This window comes from Cherax quadricarinatus, chromosome 12 (assembly GCF_038502225.1).
Source record: "Cherax quadricarinatus isolate ZL_2023a chromosome 12, ASM3850222v1, whole genome shotgun sequence".
NCBI lineage: Eukaryota > Metazoa > Arthropoda > Malacostraca > Decapoda > Parastacidae > Cherax > Cherax quadricarinatus.
In genome coordinates, this window is record NC_091303.1 from 23987439 (window position 1) to 24010676 (window position 23238).

The 23238-nt window shown below is 36.6% G+C and overlaps 1 protein-coding gene across 2 annotated transcripts in view; it reads right to left on the bottom strand.

Moving 5' to 3' along the window:
* Nucleotides 1–3580: 3580 nt before the first annotated feature.
* The window catches only part of LOC138852599 (DNA fragmentation factor subunit alpha-like), a 35823-nt gene continuing 16165 nt past the window's right edge, over nt 3581–23238 (bottom strand). For both annotated transcript variants that reach the window (XM_070084269.1, XM_070084270.1), the window contains exon 2: nt 3581–8586. In XM_070084269.1, the coding sequence (XP_069940370.1) occupies nt 8014–8568 (555 nt within the window). In that variant the 5' untranslated portion in view covers nt 8569–8586 and the 3' untranslated portion in view covers nt 3581–8013. The remainder of the gene's footprint in view (nt 8587–23238) is intronic.

The window sequence follows — 23238 nt, forward strand, 5'->3', positions numbered from 1 at the left end:
AGTACGTCTTACGACCCAGGGTTTTTGACATACTAGCACGCCTAAATTCGAGCGCCCTCAAATGTAGTGAGAGAAAGCTGGTAGGCCTACATATGAAAGAATGGGTCTATGTGGTCAGTGTGCGCAGTATAAAAAAAATCCTGCAGCACACAGTGCGTAATGAAAAAAAAAACTTTGACCGTGTTTTTGGATTAAAACAGCGACTTTACACTGTATTTTCGTATGGTATTTATTGTTGTATTCTAGTTTTCTTGGTCTCATTTTATAGAATGGAAGACATATTACAGAAATTGAGATGATTTTGACTGGTTTTACAATGAAAAGTACCTTGAAATTGAGCTCAAAGTAGCAGAAATGTTCAATTTTTACCAAAGTTCAAAAGTAAACAAATCATGCCAAGCGTCCAATACACATCAACTGGTGAGTCTAATATTCTTTCACAAGTGCGCTGATATTATTTATACCATTTCTACACTAATGCAGTAGTCTGCATAACAGTAAATCTTATTTTTTTTTGTAAGAATAAAAATTCAAAGTGGAAAGCCAAAGAAATATAAGAGGGGCCTGGTGATGTGACTAACGAACAGAGAACTTGTTATTTTAGTGCCAGGAATGTCTTTCTTGTTTATTCTGGACCCTATTCGGAAATTGGCATCTTTTGAAATTTGTGTGAAATTGGCAAAATTGCTAAATTCTGACCACTTTATTGGATAGTTGAAATTGGTAAATGGGTGGTTTCTTGTACTCATTCGATAGAAAAAATGGAGTCTAGCGAAACAGTTATGATTTTTGTCGACTAGTACACTGGAATTGGCTGAAAATAGGGCTCAAAGTGGGCAAAATCGCCGATGCGTAAACATCGTCGAGACCTCTAACTCCGTGAGAGCATAATTCCGTAAGTTTTCCATCAAATTTCATACTTTTGGTGTCATTATGATCGGGAAAAGATTCTCTATCTTTTCATAAGAAACCATATTTTTTTTTTTTTTGAAATTTGGCTGGCCCTGAGAACAAGACTCTGAGAGGACCTGTCAACCCCCAAAGGGTTAAAGGAGGGGTTTGGGATATTGGTTGTTTGGAGTGACATTTAAACTGTCGTATCTGAACACCTCTGCCAAGACAGTGATTATGTATGAATGATGGTGAAAGTGTTGAACAATGATGAAAGTTTTTTTTGTTTCTTTTGAGTATTTGTTTTTTCTTGCTTTTTGGGCCACCCTGCCTCAGTGGAAAATGACCAATGTGTTAAAAAAAAATTATTGTTACATTTAAGAGAAAGCATTAAGCCTCTGTGGATCAGACAGCACCTATGGAATGGGAAGAATCAAGTTCAGTATAAGGAAGGGGAGGTCAGGTCCCATATTTTGAATCATGAACCCTTTATCCATATCTCGAAACTTCCTTGAGTGGCAAAAGATGTTAAGATACAGTATGTAATAGAACTCATTATGAGAGTTTAAATCCAGTAGAGTGGATTCCTCTTGGATGGCTTCAGACACTCCCTCCCCCAGGAAAAAAAAAAATAGTAGTGTTTGGAAAACCATGCAAAGTGACTCCCCAAACTTCAGCTATGCCACTGAAATTGCTACTTCTATATCAGCTGTATTCAAGACCTAGAGTTGGGACAGCAAAATACATGCTCATTTATTCACTTTCCATTCTGCACTCAGTGGTATGAACATAAAAAGTAGACAATTATGTTCAAATTTGAAAGCAAGCACTAAACTAGCACAGAGATGGTTTAGGTTATAAGGGTAGGGGTTACTGAGAGTGGTAAAGTAACATCATAATTGGTTCAATAAGTTAGTTAAAAAGTAACAAAGGAAATCTGCATCAAAGGTGGATCCTTTGATGAAGAGGGTAGCCAAAGTTGCTGAAAAGAATACTGGGTATGCTCTCTGATACACAGGACAGTCTATTAATATGTTTTGAACTGTTAAAGCCTCCTGGCAGTCCTCACAGAGAGGTGCTGGTCATCTTTCCATATGGTGTCTGTGTTTAAGTTGCGTGTTCTCAAATTTTAAACGTGCAAGAATGATTTCCCACGCCCAACAGCAACAGGAACTCCACTGTGATTGATGGAAAGCAGTTTTTTGTTCTGTAGCTCAGGTCAATGCTGTTGCTAGCAGGACCAGAACCCATGGAACAGTCCTGAAAAATATTCAGAATAAGGGTCTCCACAGTGTGAGGTTGGCAGATTGTGAATAAAGGACTGAGCTGCAAATCTGCTTACTTGATACCCTGGACTTCAATGTGTCCTTGAACCCTCGTGTCTGCTAGAAATTTGACATAAAAGATGTTGAATAAAAAGTACAAGGGGATGAGAGGGGTCATATTTCTGAAGAGCTCATAACAAACTTTTATAATCTGAAACAACAATAAATGTTGAAGTGGGCATGATTTCATTGTGTACAACAGCAACAAGTATGGCATGTAGCTCTGCTGTAAAAAAAAAAAAAAAAAGCTCATCAACTTTGGTAAATGTCCTCAAATTATGCCATTCGGAAACAGATGTATACCTGACACCACCTGAAGACTTGGAATATGTTTCAATAAGTTTTACACCTTGAAATAATTGTAATATATTAAGGTTTCCATGTAAATGGAAACCTTAATATATTACAAGGTATATAGGCATTGTGGACACAGAAATGACATTTATATATCACAGGATACCCTCAAACCAAAATATATAACAATTGTTAACCTAGGATAACCCAATATTTTTATTTTTTTGAGTGGTATTATACCTTAAAACAATACTAACATCATCAGTATTTCTTGTACATAGTGTTAGAAGACCAAAGTAGTAAAAAAAAAAAAAAATTATATTGATATTCCAAGTGGAGCAGTACTGATCTATGCATTTCCCCATGTTTACAGTGCTATAACACCATGAAATGCATCTAATATCCTAAGAAACTAGTGTAGTGTTAATACTAAAAACAATAAAAAACTGATAAACAATCATAATTTGGATTCAATAAATTTTAAAATGACAATTATGCCACTGCTGCCAACAAGTGATCATTTTTTGCCAACTTCAACATATCACAAAATCATAATTTTTATTGGATTTCACTCACTTTGCTCTTAGCCGAATCATATAAATGCAATCTTTCAATAAATAAGAAAAACAATTTAGATAATAAGTGTTTATGTGGAATTACAGTACAAACATTAGAAGCTTTAAAAATTTTATAAATACTGAAGAGATGATATCGTGAGCTAACCTTTGCTGCTGTAGCTACATGAAGGCAGTCACAATCTGAATATTTTATTACTTTAGCATCATTAATATTTTTGAAAGAAATATCCCTAACTTATATAAAGAATTTTTTTGTAATATCACCAGTTACTTACCAAGGTAAGTTGACCCCAAAAAAATCACATTTGCCATCATGCAGTTGCTGTCTTGCCAGAAGAACACAGACATTCTGATTCAAATGACCCTCCAAACCACAACATCTCCACTCATCCTTGAGAGTTCAGGCACTGCACTTCTCTCTTCCAAAGCTTAAGTTCAGCTATATGAACTGGCATTCAATAATAAAACATTTTATTCAGGAAGATTAAAAAATTTCATAATAAATACAAATATTTTAATATTTATTTTGAATCAACTCATACTCGTAAATTTGCACTCCTTTTAAGTTAAAAATCTTTTGGGAGTGATAGTTGCAAAACTGTTAACTAGCTTTACAAAAATGAGTAAATAAATGTGCTCATGTATACTATATTGCAAATTATCATATAAAAATATAAAAAGCACACAACCACTTATAAAATATAGTACATAACTACTGTACACTGACAGAAACCTATTCTAATTTACTTCACTGTTGTGTAGAGCATTATTATAAAAGAACGGTATCAGTAGGTGTAACATCAATCAATTACAAAGATATTTAGAATTAGTACAATGTGTAATTTATCTAAACAAGGTGCTACATGTGGTGAGAGAAACAGTGTACAGTAATGCAAATCATATACACCACTGTAAGCAGTATATTAAAACTGCAAAACAACAGGCCGTATCAGGGCTTGAAGTGTGACAAATATTCTTTAATTTCACAACTAATGTTTTAGTATACAGTGGACCCCCAGTTAACGATATTTTTTCATTCCAGAAGTATGTTCAGGTGCCAGTACTGACCGAATTTGTTCCCATAAGGAATATTGTGAAGTAGATTAGTCCATTTCAGACCCCCAAACATACACGTACAAACGCACTTACATAAATACACTTACATAATTGGTCGCATTGGGAGGTGATCGTTAAGCAGGGGTCCACTGTACTGTGAATGTCTTAAAATTTTTTTTAAGGTATTCATAACTGTCTTAAAAAATTATATACTCGTTCTTTTTAAGTAACTGTATATTTCATGTTTGCAGTTTTTTCCCTATAAAAGAAGCCTATTCAATTTTATTTATAATGTTTTCATTAATTTAATTACAGTACTATTAACTGACAAACAAATTCTTAACATCTTAATAAACTCCCCTTTCCCTTTTTATCACACATGTACACAGACTAGAGTTATTTGTCACAAGTACAGTATATAACATAAATTTTTATCTGCAGCATTAGATTACTTCTACCCAAACTACTGCACTTACTATGGCCTTTACAGATAATGTCCTAATCCATTTATAATTCTGGCCATTGGCACTGATAAACCACTTAGGAATCACAATGAGTTCTATCACTAAAACACCAGTTTGGAACTTACTTGCTACTTTTCATTCAGTTATGCCCTCTGCCTTCTCATCTTCTAAAGTAAGTCCATTTTCTAGATAAACCACTGTAGAATTATCTCAATGGTCAATGCTACTTTCTCACATAAGACACTGTTTTGATAAGTACCCCAACATTCATCTAATATGGACCATTCTTTGATAGGCTACACACAGGTGCAGTCTAACAACATTCTTAGCTCAGGCAGCTTGTATTAGGTTAAATTATTCCTCTAGGATAAAAGTGTATGTCACAAAGTTTTTAATATATAGGTCGGCAGAAAAGACAGACTTTAGGACAAGTGTCCTTTAGTGTTCATAAAAGAGGAAGAAAATAATGGTGAGGCAGATGATTTTTGGTATCTGAATTTAATTTTTACATGGAGGAGAATGACATCTTAACAATCAAGGTTGACTGTTAATGACTGCATCTCCATCTCACTAACGTGTATAGTAAAAATTAACTAGAAGAAACCCTTACAAAGCATAATAATATTTTATTACAATGATTCATGTTACAAGTTACCACAGATGGTGCCAAGCAAACAAACCGTAGGCACCAGAGTAGCTATGATACCCAGATGTTTCGTATTGTTTATTTCAATGAAAATTCTGCCCTTGATTCAATGAACCATGAAAACTATTTCCTTATCTATCTTGGCTGCAAAGACTCTTCCATCATTTGAAGAGTACTAGTTGGCATAGGAAATGGATTCTACTGGATGGGAAGGAAGGAAGCATTATTGGAGCAAAAAGTGGCCAGGAGGCTTAAAATGTTATTTTACAAGTAAGAGTGATATGGGGTGATTTCAATGTGATTTATCAAAATGCAAAAAAGAATATTTTTCATTTTTCAAAGTGTGGTACAGTACTCTCCACATTTTTAAATGTGTTTTCCATTTATTTAAAAAACTGTTATAATTATTAATTTATTATTATTGTTATAATACTGTATGAGGAACAAGACATTAAAGCTAGACATAAAAAGCCATATCTACTAACCCTCTCTAGGATTTAGGTAGACATCCTAGCCCACACTATCATTACAAGATCAATACTAAAAGCAATTTTGTCTAGTCTGCAGTTACTCTCTCAGGTAGATCCTAAACATAAATGATGTGAAAACAGCTGATAACACAAATCTAAATCTGTTATAAGAATCAATGTGTTAAGAATGAATCATCATTGTTATCCTCTAACTGCAGAAAGGAACGTCTTATCAAAAGAAAATTGTAAATATTTCATAAATATAAATAAAATCCTTATTTGCATAGTACCACTACATTTTCATAAAATATGAGTGACACATTCCTACATACAAAAATCTCTACAAATCTGTGGGCTTCTTTATCCACAGATTTTGATTATCCAACATTTTTACTGAGTAGCAACCATCAGCTAGGTTCAGCTATCCAACATTTTTTTTCTGACTAGATGCCTTTCCCATTCCCATTTTTTTGTATTCTGGTCATTATTTCATACTAATATCAGCATTAACCAGGTTAAGAGCAGTATACAGTATTACAGAAATATAGCCTTTGAAACACAAAATGAGCCTAAATCTGGAAGAAAATTTGTTTTGCTGATTCTATTTTCATGGGAACTCTTAGGAACATCACCCACTGTGAACTTGTAAACACAACAGTCTAGGTCCTATATCTACCAGTCATCATAAAACCTATCTTCATTTTACTACATTAATTTTTTCTTTAGAGGTTCCCAACATTAAATTTTTAACCCTTAACCCTTTGACTGTCGCAACCCCCAATCCCGAGGTGTCTCCTGGTGTCGCAAAATTTAAAAAAAAAAAAAATTATTTTTTCTTATGAAATGATAGAGAATCTTTTGCCGATTGTAAAGACAGCAAAAAAACGAAATTTGATGGAAAACTGACGGAATTACGCTCTCGCGAAGTTAGCGACCTCGGCGATATTTACAAATCGGCGATTTCGCCCACTTTGAGCCCTATTTTCGGCTAATTCCATTATTCCAGTCAACCAAACTCATAGCTATTTCTTCAGAACTCCATTTTTTCCATCGATTAAGTACAAGAAACTGCCCATTTACCGATTTTAACTACCCAATAACATGGTCAGAAATTTGCAATTTGGCCAATTTCACGAAAATTAAAAAAAAATGACAATTTCAAAATAAGGACCAGAATGAACAATGCAGACATTCCTGGCTCTAAAATAACATTTTCTTTGTTCATCAGTCATGTCTCCAGACCCCTGTGATATTACTCTTGCTTTTTATTTTGAAATTTTATTCAAACAAAAAATAGAAGATTTACTGTTATGCAGACTACTGCAATACTGTAATAAATGTAAAAATTACATCAACCCATTCATGACTGCATATTAGAATAGCTATTTGGACATTTATTGGACAATGACATCATTTGTTTACTTTTGAACATCGGCAAAAATCAAACATTTCCCGTACTTTGTGCTCCATTTCCAGGTTCTTTTTATAGTAAAATTAATCAAAATCACCTCTATTTCTATAATATAGTTTCCATTCTATCAAATGAGACCAAGAAAACGAGAATACAACCACAAATACTATACGAAAATAGACCACAAAGTCGGCATTTTAATTAAAAAAAAATGGTCGGAGTTTTTTTTTCTCATTATGCACTGCGTGCTCCAGGATTTTTTTTATATGGTGCACACTGACCACACAGACCCATTCTCTCACATGTGGGCCTACCAGCTTTCTCCTGCCTGATTTGAAGCCGCTAGAATTTATGAGTATATATACGTCAAACACGGTACCTAGTAAACGTATATATACGGCTGCGACAGTCAAAGGGTTAAACTGTCCAAACATAGATCTACGTTCACTTGCGTAGTGCTCCGAATGTATATCTACGTTCGATTTTACATGTTTTCTCGTGTAAAAAACATAGATCTACGTTCAGAGCGCTATGCAAGTGAACGTAGATCTATGTTTGGACAATTTAAGGGTTAATGCTTCCTGTTGATTTACAAAAGCTATTTTCTTTATTTTAAATCAGACTAGGTTAAGCTAGATTGTGTTACGTTACTTTACATAAACGTATCGAAACTAATACTTAACCACAAATAAGCTAATTTAAAAATAAAAGCTGCAATATGTTCGCTAAGCATAACCAGGAAGCATTCAAATCTGTACTATTATCACTTGTGGTGCGAGAATCTGTTGCATCATGTTCCATACATGTCTACTTACCATCATGACCTTACAAATAGTAATGTAACAACTTGCCATGATTATTTCACATATACATGTACTTTACTTTTCATCATTTCCTTTCAAATGTTCCTTAAGTAAATCAACTAGTTCCATTGCTTCAGCCTCTTTCTTCTTTTTGACATAAAACTCAATACACAACTCTTGCAACTGCACTGAACATTCTGAATTATGTTTGGAGAGTCCTGGAGCACTTAGATTTGCATCCTTTATTATTTCCAGATCAGATAAGCTTAGCAATGCTACTGAGGCTGGATTCTGCTTAAGTGCAGCAAAGAGGTTTAAAGCTCTCTGATCATCGTCCACAGTGCCATCCGTTTCATCGGAAATAAAGAGAAGGTTACTGGGCACAGATAATGGTGAAGGTTTCCATACCTCATTAGCAGAAAGCAAAATAAGTTTTGTGTCTGGAGCTATAGTCTCCCAGTAATCATCATCCACCACTGTACCATCTTCTTCCAATACTACAGTTACTGTACACGGATCTGGCAATTCCAACTTTGCAGCACCTTTCTCAATAACTTCATCAAAGGTTTCAGCTACTACACCATGCCGTCTCTTTCTATCTTGAGACCACACTCGGATTGGCTTTTTCATATCTTATAAGGAAAAATCCTGTAAACAATAAAAAGTCATAAACATAAGGAAAGCAAATTATTGTAACATTATCTAAACTGAAATACTGCACTATACACCTACTCTTAAATATTGCTTTTATGGAGATGTTGTATAAAATTTTATCCAATTTTTTAAAGTTAATTTCCTAACATGTTGATAGTTTAAAATTTTAAAGATTTTTATTCCCAAGTGTTATCATGCCCAGTATGCAGCATTACAGTATTGTATAGGACTTATTTTTGAATGTAAATGATGAAACATCTTAACCAGCCACCAGCTACCATTATGCTAATTGTGGTGAACTTATATTGGGAAAGGGAGAGCCCAAGGTTTTGAATTTGAGGAACTGGGAGAAGGAGGCAAAACTTGTTCAGCAAGGCAGTCACACAGAAAGGGAGCTGGTTCTTATGATACCTGGAATGGTTAAAAGCAGTTTAACAATAGATATTTTAATCGAACTGTAAACACATGGTTCGGTTACATTAGTTAAATTAGGAACTTGAGGAAAGTATGCTCCTTGAAGGCACCATGAATCGAAACCAGTAAATACCACTAGGTTGACTAATGCAAAAGCTGAATACCCCATTTCCATGGTTTACTAAATTGTTAATATTTCATTAAAAATACAGAAAGTAAAATACAGTATACCTGTATAATATTAATATTGGTACAGTATATTATACAGGTCAGGCGGCAGAAAGCAGCGGCAGCAGCGGCATCCTACCAGCTCTTCTTCCTCAAAAAACCATCGCTCATCAAAATTTGTGATGGACTAAGTGAAAGTACAACTACATGAGCCCACATAGACCACAAAATGACCCAAGAATACTAAGAATGTAACCCAAATCTTGACAAAATTAGAAGATCTAAGGAAGACAGCCCTGCTAACCCAAACACTGCCTCCGCTGCCAGACAACCACTTAACCCAAGCTCTGAGAAAACAAGCCTTCTCCTCCATTGCTGCACAGTATCTACTTCAGTGATACTATGAAAGGATATTGCAAAAGAAACAACATCAGTAATAAAAGAATAACAGCAAGGACCCTAGAACTCAACTTGTCTACCCAGCAGGATGCCGGTGTATCATCAACCCCCCTCACCACCGCCACCCAGGGAACAACAACAAGAAACATGGCTGACTCCCCCTCCAAATCCACTCCCTTCAAAGGATTCACCCATGATAACTCAGGTATGATTATTCCTGACAATATCAAGGACTACATCGTTGCTCTAGAAAACAAAATCAAAGATATCAAAGCAACACTCGAGCGACATGAATCCAAGATAACCAACCTCGAGAACAAGATCCAAAACCATGAAGAGAAGATTACATCGGGAAGTGTTGACACAGAAAATACTCTGAAAGCAGCTACAGCCAGTCACACTGAACAAACAACAACAATAAATATGAAGGTTGAAGAAGCAATCAAGGACTGGAATCAGAACATGCACACTCGACTAAATGAATACCTTGATTTCCAAGACGACAAAACTGAACAAGATAAGTTGTCTGATGCAGTTATAATAAACAGTCCACACATTCCTAGTGACATAACCCAAGCACAGTGCAAAGAAACTGCTATCAAGATAATACAGAACCACGTACAAGTCATCGTGCAAAACAATGAAATCAAAGAAACACGTTTGCTAGGAAAACCAGGAAGTAAACACAGTATAATGATCTGACTTCATTCATACGATAAAAGAAAGGACCTAATTAAATCAGCAATTACAATGAAAAATGGAGTGTACATAAATGAGTGTCTAACAAGAAAACGTCAAAACCTTCTGTTCTGGCTGAGAAAACTTAAACAGGAAAACAAAATACATCAGTGTTTCACGCGAGATGGGAAAATACTAGTAAGGAAAACATCAACAGGACAACAATATACCATCTCAAATGAACATGATTTCTCTACCTTCCTTAGAAAAGCTGACATTTCAGTAACAGATTAGATAAGTGCCCTTAATACATATATATGTGTGGTGCATATAGTGTATGTTACTATTACATTATTGTGCATTATTATTTTTTTATTTTTCATCACTAGCTAATGCCAACTACCTCCAATACTTTATGCTTCTTTCTTACTGTTATTAATTGCTCATAATTTTATGTTACAAGTCAAATCTTACTCCAAATTAATATTATTCATTGTTCTTACCTGTCCATTTAAGTTTGTTTATCACTACTTGTTTTTTAGTCACTTTTTATTGTGTGTGCAATTAGTGTATATTCCAATTACTTTTTTGCAAGTCCCAAAACTATCTTTTGCTAGCTAGTACCAACTACCTCATATTTTTTTACTTTTTATTGTGCAATAAACTGCTCAACTTATTTAATATTACAAATCAGATCTTAATCCTAAACCAATATTATTTCATAGTGACTATCTGTCCATTTAACTTTGTTTACCATTACTTAATTTTAGTCCCTTATATATTTTCTCCTTTATTTTAGCTTTATATAACTACCCTAGTTCATATATTCACAATTGTTAAAATAATCAAGGTGCTATTCTCAGGTGCTAAAGTGTAATAAGTTCACAATTCTGCCATTATATTCCAAAGCTCATTTATTTGATTACCACTTTATTGTTCACCACAACTTACATTAGTCCCTTTTATATTGTTTTTCCTAATTCAAACTTTAAAGAATTACCTTTAAAGAACTACCTACTATCATATTCCCAAGCTCCATTATTTGATCATCACTATTTGTTCACCACAAATTATTTTAGTCCCTTTTATATTGTCTCCTTTATTTTAGCTTTAAAAAAAAAACTACCTTAGCTCATTATTTTTACATTTGTTAAACTACAGTATAAATAATGTCAACCCATTTATGACTGCATATTGGAATGGCTATTCGGACAGGTATTGGAAGGTGACATCATGTGTTTACTCTTGAACACAGCAAAGAATCAAACATTTGTGCTACTGCTAATAATAATAATAATAATAATAATAATAATAATAATAATAATAATAATAATAATAACTATAAATAAGTATACAAGATATGATGTAGGGCGAAATGACAGTACAGTGGACCCCCGCATAGCGATATTAATCCGTGCAAGAGAGCTCATTGTTATGCGAAATTATCATTATGCGAATGAATTTTCCCCATAAGAAATAATGGAAATCAAATTAATCCATGCAAGACACCCAAAAGTATGAAAAAAAAATTTTACCACATGAAATATACATTTTCCTACACACAAAGAGAAGGATACATGCACAATAGTAGAGTAGTACACGCACAATACATATTGTGCATGTACTACTCTACTAAATGAAGAATAAATGACACCTTTATTGAAGATGCAGCAATGACTGATGAGACACTGTGTCCTGGGAGTGCCTTTTCCTCCTGAGTACTGTAGGTCCTGTTTGGCATTTTCTTCCAGAACAGGCCTCATCACACTGTGTATGCCACTACGATTCTTAAATCTCTCAAACCAACCTTTGCTGGCTTTAAATTCACCAATATGAGCACTAGTTCCAGGCATTTTTCCCTGTTCACCTGGGTGTTAGTCGACTGGTGTGGGTTGCATCCTGGGAGACAAGATTAAGGACCCCAATGGAAATAAGTTAGACAGTCTTCGATGACACTGACTTTTTTGGGTTATCCTGGGTGGAAAATCCTCTGGGGTTAATTGTTTCTTGGTATTCTCAATAAGCCACACCAACAACTGTGCTACAGCAGCAGCAGCAGCTGACAGTGCTACAGCAGCAGCAGCAGACGATGCTACAGCAGCAGCAGATGGTACTACAGCAGCAGCTGACGGTGGTACAGCAGCAGCAGCAGCAGCTGACAGTGCTACAGCAGCAGCAGACGGTGCTACAGCAGCAGCAGATGGTACTAGAGCAGCAGCTGACGGTGGTACAGCAGCAGCAGCAGCAGCTGACAGTGCTACAGCAGCAGCAGACGATGCTACAGCAGCAGCAGACGATGCTACAGCAGCAGCAGACGGTACTACAGCAGCAGCAGACGGTACTACAGCAGCAGCAGCAGCAGCTGACGGTGGTACAACAGCAGCAGCAGCTGACTGTGCTACAGCAGCAGCAGCAGCTGACAATGCAGCAGCAGCAGCAGCAGCTGACGGTGGTACAGCAGCAGCAGCAGCAGCAGCTGTACCACCAATAGTAGCGATGGTTGATTGGGGTTTATTATACAACCTGGCCAGCTCGGAGACACGCACTCCACTTTCATACTTATCAATGATCTTTTTCTTCATCTCTATAGTAATTCTCACCCTTATTGCTGTAGGGTTGGCACTAGAAGCTTTCTTGGGGCCCATGGTCACTTATTTTGCAGATAAAATCACCAAAAACACTGTAATAATACGAAATGTTCCGATTGTATGCTTGGATGTTACCGCGGAGGCTGGCTGGTAAACAATGCCACCGGCGGAACATGTGAGCGTGGCTCAGGCCGCACACAGACGCGTCTCGGACGAACAGTGTTGAGCGGGTTTTATAGCGGTATGCGAGGCAAAATCTTAGCGATAAAATGTAGCGGTATGCGGATTTAACGTTATGTAAGGCCAACGGTATGCGGGGGTCCACTGTAGTTTGTTGGATTATGTATTGGTAGATAAAAGACTGTTGAGTAGACTTCAGGATGTACATGTTTACAGAGGGGCCACAGATATATCAGATCACTTTCTAGTTGTAGCTACACTGAGAGTAAAAGGTAGATGGGATACAAGGAGAATAGAAGCATCAGGGAAGAGAGAGGTGAAGGTTTATAAACTAAAAGAGGAGGCAGTTAGGGTAAGATATAAACAGCTATTGGAGGATAGATGGGCTAATGAGAGCATAGGCAATGGGGTCGAAGAGGTATGGGGTAGGTTTAAAAATGTAGTGTTAGAGTGTTCAGCAGAAGTTTGTGGTTACAGGAAAGTGGGTGCGGGAGGGAAAAGGAGCGATTGGTGGAATGATGATGTAAAGAGAGTAGTAAGGGAGAAAAAGTTAGCATATGAGAAGTTTTTACAAAGTAGAAGTGATGCAAGGAGGGAAGAGTATATGGAGAAAAAGAGAGAGGTTAAGAGAGTGGTGAAGCAATGTAAAAAGAGAGCAAATGAGAGAGTGGGTGAGATGTTATCAACAAATTTTGTTGAAAAGAAGAAAAAGTTTTGGAGTAAGATTAACAAGTTAAGAAAGCCTAGAGAACAAATGGATTTGTCAGTTAAAAATAGGAGAGGAGAGTTATTAAATGGAGAGTTAGAGGTATTGGGAAGATGGAGGGAATATTTTGAGGAATTGTTAAATGTTGATGAAGATAGAGAAGCTGGGATTTCGTGTATAGGACAAGGAGGAATAACATCTTGTAGGAGTGAGGAAGAGCCAGTTGTGAGTGTGGGGGAAGTTCGTGAGGCAGTAGGTAAAATGAAAGGGGGTAAGGCAGCCGGGATTGATGGGATAAAGATAGAAATGTTAAAAGCAGGTGGGGATATAGTTTTGGAGTGGTTGGTGCAATTATTGAATAAATGTATGGAAGAGGGTAAGGTACCTAGGGATTGGCAGAGAGCATGCATAGTTCCTTTGTATAAAGGCAAAGGGGATAAAAGAGAGTGCAAAAATTATAGGGGGATAAGTCTGCTGAGTATACCTGGTAAAGTGTATGGTAGAGTTATTATTGAAAGAATTAAAAGTAAGACGGAGAATAGGATAGCAGATGAACAAGGAGGCTTTAGGAAAGGTAGGGGGTGTGTGGACCAGGTGTTTACAGTGAAACATATAAGTGAACAGTATTTAGATAAGGCTAAAGAGGTCTTTGTGGCATTTATGGATTTGGAAAAGGCGTATGACAGGGTGGATAGGGGGGGCAATGTGGCAGATGTTGCAAGTGTATGGTGTAGGAGGTAGGTTACTGAAAGCAGTGAAGAGTTTTTACGAGGATAGTGAGGCTCAAGTTAGAGTATGTAGGAAAGAGGGAAATTTTTTCCCAGTAAAAGTAGGCCTTAGAAAAGGATGTGTGATGTCACCGTGGTTATTTAATATATTTATAGATGGGGTTGTAAGAGAAGTAAATGCGAGGGTCTTGGCAAGAGGCGTGGAGTTAAAAGATAAAGAATCACACACGAAGTGGGAGTTGTCACAGCTGCTCTTTGCTGATGACACTGTGCTCTTGGGAGATTCTGAAGAGAAGTTGCAGAGATTGGTGGATGAATTTGGTAGGGTGTGCAAAAGAAGAAAATTAAAAATGAATACAGGAAAGAGTAAGGTTATGAGGATAACAAAAAGATTAGGTGATGAAAGATTGAATATCAGATTGGAGGGAGAGAGTATGGAGGAGGTGAATGTATTCAGATATTTCGGGGTGGACGTGTCAGCGGATGGGTCTATGAAAGATGAGGTGAATCATAGAATTGATGATGGGAAAAGAGTGAGTGGTGCACTTAGGAGTCTGTGGAGACAAAGAACTTTGTCCTTGGAGGCAAAGAGGGGAATGTATGAGAGTATAGTTTTACCAACACTCTTATATGGGTGTGAAGCATGGGTGATGAATGTTGCAGCGAGGAGAAGGCTGGAGGCAGTGGAGATGTCATGTCTGAGGGCAATGTGTGGTGTGAATATAATGCAGAGAATTCGTAGTTTGGAAGTTAGGAGGAGGTGCGGGATTACCAAAACTGTTGTCCAGAGGGCTGAGGAAGGGTTGTTGAGGTGGTTCGGACATGTAGAGAGAATGGAGCGAAACAGAATGACTTCAAGAGTGTATCAGTCTGTAGTGGAAGGAAGGCGGGGTAGGGGTCGGCCTAGGAAAGGTTGGAGAGAGGGGGTAAAGGAGGTTTTGTGTGCAAGGGGCTTGGACTTCCAGCAGGTATGCGTGAGCGTGTTTGACAGGAGTGAAAGGAGACAAATGGTTTTTAATACTTGACGTGCTGTTGGAGTGTGAGCAAAGTAACATTTATGAAGGGGTTCAGGGAAACCGGCAGGCCGGACTTGAGTCCTGGAGATGGGAAGTACAGTGCCTGCACTCTGAAGGAGGGGTGTTAATGTTGCAGTTTAAAAACTGTAGTGTAAAGCACCCTTCTGGCAAGACAGTGATGGAGTGAATGATGGTGAAAGTTTTTCTTTTTCGGGCCACCCTGCCTTGGTGGGAATTGGCCAGTGTGATAGAAAAAAAAAATAATAACAATAATATAATAATAATAATAATATAATAAAAATAATAATATAAAAATAATAATAATAATAATAATAATAATAATAATAATAAATACGATAGAATTGAAGAAGGAAATTGTACAAAAATACGAGGGCTGAAGCAGTGGTGGAGGAAGTGGTTGATGCAGTGTCAGTGTGGCTTTGTTTATGCTGGAGTGAGTATTAGTCTCTGTGTTCTTCCAAACATTTCACAATAATTCATTGTATTTGGTGCTTGTAGATTGAGTGTGACTGGAGTGGTTGAGGCAGTGGTTGAGGCAGTGGTAGAGGCAGTGGTAGAGGCAGTGGTAGAGGCAGTGGTAGAGGCAGTGGTAGAGGCAGTGGTAGAGGCAGTGGTAAAGGCAGTGGGTGAGGCAGTGGTTGAGGCAGTGGTAGAGGCAGTGGTAGAGGCAGTGGCAGAGGCAGTGGTTGAGGCAGTGGTTGAGGCAGTGGTTGAGGCAGTGGTAGAGGCAGTGGTAGAGGCAGTGGTAGAGGCAGTGGTAGAGGCAGTGGTAGAGGCAGTGGGTGAGGCAGTGGGTGAGGCAGTGGGTGAGGCAGTGGGTGAGGCAGTGGGTGAGGCAGTGGGTGAGGCAGTGATTTATTTATTTAGAAATTTTAGCATACAAACAGAGGTACAAAAAATACAGGTAAGAGCAGCATGCCAAAGCCACTTATATGCATAGCATTACGGGCTGGCTTAAAATTAACTTAAGATTAACTAAGCAATGATGAAATCAGTGATAAGACATTATTGTAAACAGATAACTATAAAATACAAATGAGTATTACAAAGACAGGTCCTATGGTTGCATGCATTGCTGTTCATTCAGTAGAATGGAGTATTCTGTTAGGTAGTGTATTTAAAAAAAAAAAACAAAGTTAGGTTTAACATTTGTGTGATATAATTGTGAGTAACATTTAGGATATACAATTTATATGGTTCAGTTATTCAGTATTTATTTGGTTTTGAGTGAGTAAGTGAACTTTGAGAAGAGACTTGAATTTATAAACAGGTAGTGTTTCTTTTATATTTACAGGTAATGAATTCCAGATTTTAGGGCCTTTTATGTGCATTGAGTTTTTGCATAGCGTGAGATGGACACGAGGAACATCAAAGAGTGATCTGTGCCTTGTATTATGGTCATGTGTTCTGTTGAGGTTGGCAAGGAGATGTTTGAGGGGAGGGTTAATATCAGAGTTAAGTGTTCTATGTATGTAATAAGTGCAATAATAAGTATGGATGTTTTGTATGGCGAGTAGGTTGAGTGTTTTGAATATTGGTGGAGTGTGCTGCCTGTAGTGAGAATTTATCATTCTAACTGCAGCCTTTTGTCGGGTAATTAGTGGTCTGAGATGGTTAGTTGTTGCTGAGCCCCATGCACAAATTCCATAGGTGAGATAGGGGTAAATAAGAGAGTGATAAAGGGCCAGGAGGGCTGACTGTGGAACATAGTACCGTATCTTCGATAGTATGCCTACAGTCTTGGAAATTTTCTTAGAAATTTGTTGTATATGTGTATGAAATTTGAGTCTATTATCGAGGTGGATTCCTAAGAATTTTCCCTCTGTTAGCTTTGTGATAGGTGATCCGTTTATCGTTATGTTAAGAGGTACATCTGTAGCTCTGCTACCAAACTGAATGAAGTAGGTTTTGTCAATGTTTAGTGTAAGTTTGTTAGTCCTCATCCAGGTAGATATTTTCTGTAATTCGGTGTTTACAGTATTGGCTAGCGTGACTGGGCTCGGGTGAGAGAAGACGTATGTGGTGTCATCTGCAAAAAGTGTGGGTTTGAGTAATTGCGAAGCATTTGGTAGGTCATTTATGTATAGGAGAAAGAGAAGAGGGCCAAGGACACTTCCCTGTGGGACACCAACTGTAATTGGTTGTGCGGAAGAGCTTGCCCCATTTGCGTACACATATTGGCTTCTGTTGCTGAGGTAAGACTTGAGGTAGTTGAGGGAGTGCCCTCTAATACCATAGTGTGACAATTTTACGTGGAGCAAGTCATGGTCAACTGTATCAAAAGCTTTACGTAAGTCAATGAAGATCCCCAGTGGGACTTCTTTTTTCTCTATTGCAGTGTATATATGTTCTAGCATGTGTATAATAGCATCATTAGTATTTTTATTAGGCCTGAATCCAAATTGGCAGGGGTTGAGAATGTTATGGGAGATGAGGTAGGAGTGGATTCGTTTATGAATTAATTTTTCGAAGATTTTTGAGAGAGGGTGTAAATTGGATATTGGCCTATAGTTATTCAACTCTGTTTGGTCTCCTCCTTTATGGATCAGGGTGACCCTTGCTATTTTGAGAACTGTAGGGAAGGTGGAGGATTCAATGGATTTGTTAAAGAGTGTTGCAATGATTGGTGATAGTACTTGTGATGCTTTTTTGTATATAAAGGGTGGTAAGGTATTTAAATCTCCTGCCTTGTTTTTCAGTGCGTTGATATTAAGGGAGACTTCGTATGGGTTAGTCGGAGCTAGGAACAGTGTGTTCGGGTAGTTGCCAGTGAGGTAGTCATTTGGTGGGGTATCTGAGCTTGGGATATTATTGGCAAGGTTTTGACCTATAGTGTAGAAGAAATCATTGAGTCTGTTTGCTGTTTCTGTTGGTGGGAGTTGGGGTTCATCTGATTTTGCTAATTTTATTTCGCTATGTCGTGATATCTTTTTTGTTCCCAGAATTTCTGATAGGGTCTTCCAGGTCTTTTTTATATCACCTCGTAAGTTGGATAATCTGTTCTCATAATACAATTTTTTTGCCCTTCTTATCAGGCTGGTTAGGATTGACGAGTAACGTTTTGTTTGGTCTCTGGTTATGTGACCCATTCTGTACTGTTTTTCATATCGGTGTTTTGTATTTATGGATTTGAGAATGCTGGGTGTTAGCCAGGGACTGTTCAGTCTCTTAGCTGTAATCTGTTTAGTTTTTTTAGGGCAGTGCTTGTTATAAAGGTATTGGGTCTTTTTTAGAAAATTATTAAAACATTCGTCAATATCTGTATAGATTTCTAGCTCAGTGTGCCAGTCAATGTTTGTTACTGCTGTTGTGAAGTTATTAATGGCTGCCTCATTGTGAAGTCTGAAGGTGACTTTAGTAGTGTCTTGGGGTATTTTACCAAGAGTTGTTATGAGGAAAGTAGGGTAGTGGTCTGTGGTATTATCTGTAATTATGCCTGATTTTAAAGGGGATATGGTGTTGGTCCAGATGTGGTCAAGTAGGGAAACACTAGTCTCTGTAACTCTTGTAGGTTTTGTTACTGTTGGTACCAACATGCAGTTACTCATTGTGTTTGTGAATTCAGTAACGTGTGGGTCCTGGTCTTGCAGGAGATTTATAGTGAAGTCACCTGAGAGTAGTAAGTGATCTTTGTTCATGCGTGCATCAGTTATCATACTTCCTAGGTTTTGACCAAATTGGCTAATGTTTGATTGTGGAATTCTGTAGATGTTTATCACTGTGAGAGGTTTTTGTAGGTATTTGGATTTGAATTTAGCTATTATATATTCCCCATGTTCATCCCTTGTGCAAGTATTAGTGATACATTCTAGTTGGTCTGAGTAGTATATAGCTGTGCCACCCCCTTGTTGGTCTCTCCTACAGTTGTGTATGGCTGTGTAACCAGGAATGGCATAGACATCTGTAGTATCAGGCTTTAGCCAGGTTTCAGTTAGTGTAATAATGGACATATTGGCATGCAAGGAATTTAGTAATGCTAGGAGGTCATCATAATGCTTGCTTAAAGATCTGATATTGTAGTTAAAGATAGTTATGTTGTTGTTGGCTCTGAGAAGTGCCTTTGATTGTTCTGCTGTGTAGTAATTACAGTAACTGTTTGAATCATTTAAGTCATTAAATAAGAGGTTGGTATCAGGATCAATGCTTGTAATCATAAGATTTCTAGTGAATCTATAGTTAGAATTAAGTAAAAAATAAAGTAAATATTCTAAAGCTAAAAAAAAATAGCACCTGAATTATTTAACAAATGTAAAAAATAATAAGCTAAGGTAGTTTTTTAAAGCTAAAATAAAGGAGACAATATAAAAGGGACTAAAATAATTTGTGGTGAACAAATAAAGTGATGATCAAATAATGGAGCTTGGGAATATGATAGTAGGCAGTACTTTAAAGGTAATTCTTTAAAGTTAGAATTATAATATAAAATTATAATATAAAAGGGACTAATATAAGTTGTGGTGAACAATAAAGTGGTAATCAAATAAATGAGCTTTGGAGTATAATGGCAAAATAGTGAACTTATTAACTTTAGCACCTGAGAATAGCACCTTGATTAGTTTAACAATTGCGAATATATGATCTAAGGTAGTTATATAGAGCTAAAATAAAGGACAAAAAATATATAAGGGACTACAATTGAGTAATGGTAAACAAGTTAAATGGATAGATAGTCACTATGAAATAATATTGGTTTAGGAGTAAGATCTGATTTGTAATATTAAGTAAGTTGAGCAGTTTATTGCACAATAAAAAGTAAAAAAAATGAGGTAGTTGGTACTAGCTAGCAAAAGATAGTATTGGTACTTGCAAAAAAGTAATTGGAATATACACTAATTGCACACACAATAAAAAGTGACTAAAAAAACAAGTACTGGTAAACAAAATTAAATGGACAGGTAAGAACAATGAATAATGGTAATGTCTTGGTTATAATATGATAGTAAGATGGTAGACAGGTACAAAGGATAATATAAAGGTTGGAGTTGAATATGCAAACTTGAAAATTTGGCAACAAAATGTTATGGGAAGTAAAAAACAATGTTTAATGTACAAAAGTAAAATTGACTGGTAGTAAATATGGTGTTTAATAAAATTTTAGTAAGTAATAATGATTACAAAAAAAGTGAAAAAGTAATGTTTATTTCATTCAATATTGCACTGGTAGTTATACTAGAGGTTATATGGCAGAACAAGGTAATTAAGAGTACTCTAAGATAGTAAATGTGGTATAAAACAGGTAAAGGTAATTAGACAAGTAATGGTTATTAAATGTCAAAAATGTTAAGAGTAAATTGAAATTATAGTAAAAATGATAATTATTAATTTTAGTAGGTAATATCAATTGATAGTATTTAAAAAAATATGAGGTAGTAATATGGACAGAGAAAGTATCAATTCAGCTAATGTTTAAGCAAACAATAGTAAATAAGAAAATTACATAAGGTGACTTATGCTTACTAGTAAAATCACAAAAAGAGGTAGTTGATTATTTAAATACTAAGAGATTGTACAATGAAATTTGAACAATAATGGAGCAAAACATACACTACGCTACATAGGCTTTTAAGTTGGACATTGTTTAGTTATTCTCTGTAAGATTAGTATCCCTGAGAAATCGTGATAGATCATTCTCGTTCGTGATTGTGTACAGTTGACCTACATTTGTTTTCCTAACAAGAATTTTCCCATCCCGTTTGAAGCATTGGTGTATTGTGTCGTTATTCTCCCGCTTAAGTTTTCTTACTCTATACAGGAGGTTCTGACGTTTTTTGGTAAGACACTCGTTTATGTATACCTCTTTCTTTACTTTAATAGATGCAATAATTAAGTCTTTTTTCCTGTCATGTGAGTGGAATCTAAGGATAACACTTTTTCTACCATGGGATCCTAGTAACCTGGCTTCTTTTATTTCAGACTCAGGTACAATAACACTTGTTTGGTCCTTTATGATCTGCAGAGTAATTTCTTTACTGTTTGTTTGGTTCATATCACTGGGAAAAAGTGGACTGTTAACTATTACTGCGTCCGATAGTTTATCTTTTTCAGTTTTATCTTCTTGGAGAGCAAAGTAGTCGCTGAACTGGTTATCTAAGTTGTTCTTCCATTCTTTTACTGCTTCTTCAACCTTTGTATTAAGAGATATTATTTGTTGGGTATGGCTATCTATGGTGACTGGATGGTCTTGCCACAGTTTGTCATTCCTGGTGTTGATAACTTTTGTTCAAGACTGAGGATTTTGTTCTCGAGTTGTGTCATCCTGGTGTCTTGTTTTGTTAGTGTCTCTCGAAGATTCATATTTTCAATAACTAAGTTGGAGATGCATGACTTCAGGGTATCTGGATCGTTGGTAAAACCTGAGAGACTACTTGGTAGGTTGAATCCGGGGAAGAGAGGGGAGGATGGGCTGGTGGCAGCCATGTTTGTTGTTATTGTTGTGGTGTCGCCTTGAGTGGTGGTGAGTGGGGTGGTTGCTGGGCCGGCGTCCTCCTGGCTACACTTGTTAAATAGATAGAGGCAGTGGGTGAGGCAGTGGTATTTACTAACATATATGTTATAAATAATAATAGTACATGTTAATATTAATAACATTTATAATAATAATAATAATAATAATAATAATAATAATAATAAATGTTATTCATAATGTACTATTATTATTTATAACATATATGTTAGTAAATATCACTGCCTCTATCACTGCCTCTACCACTGTCTCACCCACTGCCTCTACCACTGCCTCACCCACTGCCTCTACCACTGCCTCAACCACTCCAGTCACACTCAATCTACAAGACCAAATACAATGAATTATTGTGAAATGTTTGGAAGAGCACGGAGACTAATACTCACTCCAGTATAAACAAGGCCACACTGAAGATGCGTCAACCACTTCCTCAACCATTGCTTCAGCCCTCGTATTTTTGTACAATTTCCTTCTTCAATTCTATCGTATTTATTATTATTATTATTAATTATTATTATTATTATTATATTAATATTATTATTATTATTATTAGCAGTAGCAGAAATGTTTGATTCATTGCTGTGTTCAAGAGTAAACACATGATGTCACCTTCCAATACCTGTCCGAATAGCCATTCTAATATGCAGTCATGGATGGGTTTACATTATTTATACTGTAGTTTAACAGCAAATAATGAACAAACAAAACACTCCCCACACAGTGGTGGGAGGGCTGGCTGCCAATTGCAGGGGTCGGAGCGAGGGTAGTAAGGACTCGTGGCGGTAAACTTAAATATGATTTGGCAGCTGGGAATTTGGTGGTTGGGAATTCGCGAATGTGTGAAGCCCGCGAAAGTTGAAAACGCGAATGTTGAGGGAGACCTGTATTTTCTTTTGCCTGGTCCACCGGAATGAATTAATTCCATTTCAATTAATTTAAATGAGGAAAATTGACTCTGCAAACGAGCAAATCCAGTTGCGAGCAAGGTCATGGAACGGATTAAACTCGCAAGTAGAGGTTCCCCAGTACACTATTTACATATGCACACAGGTCAGAGAGCCCATCGTACGTCCGAGTTGTCGGTAAACAAGTACATACGTCGCTAAGTGAGGATAGACTATTACGTTAAAATAAATATTTTCATTAATCCATTTATATTTTTTTCAAAATTATATAATAAACACACTACATAACATATAAACATGATAAATACACCCCACATTAGAATAAATTAACGTAAATTTATGCGAGACGTTACATGTAGATGAATGTGTATGAACCAAAA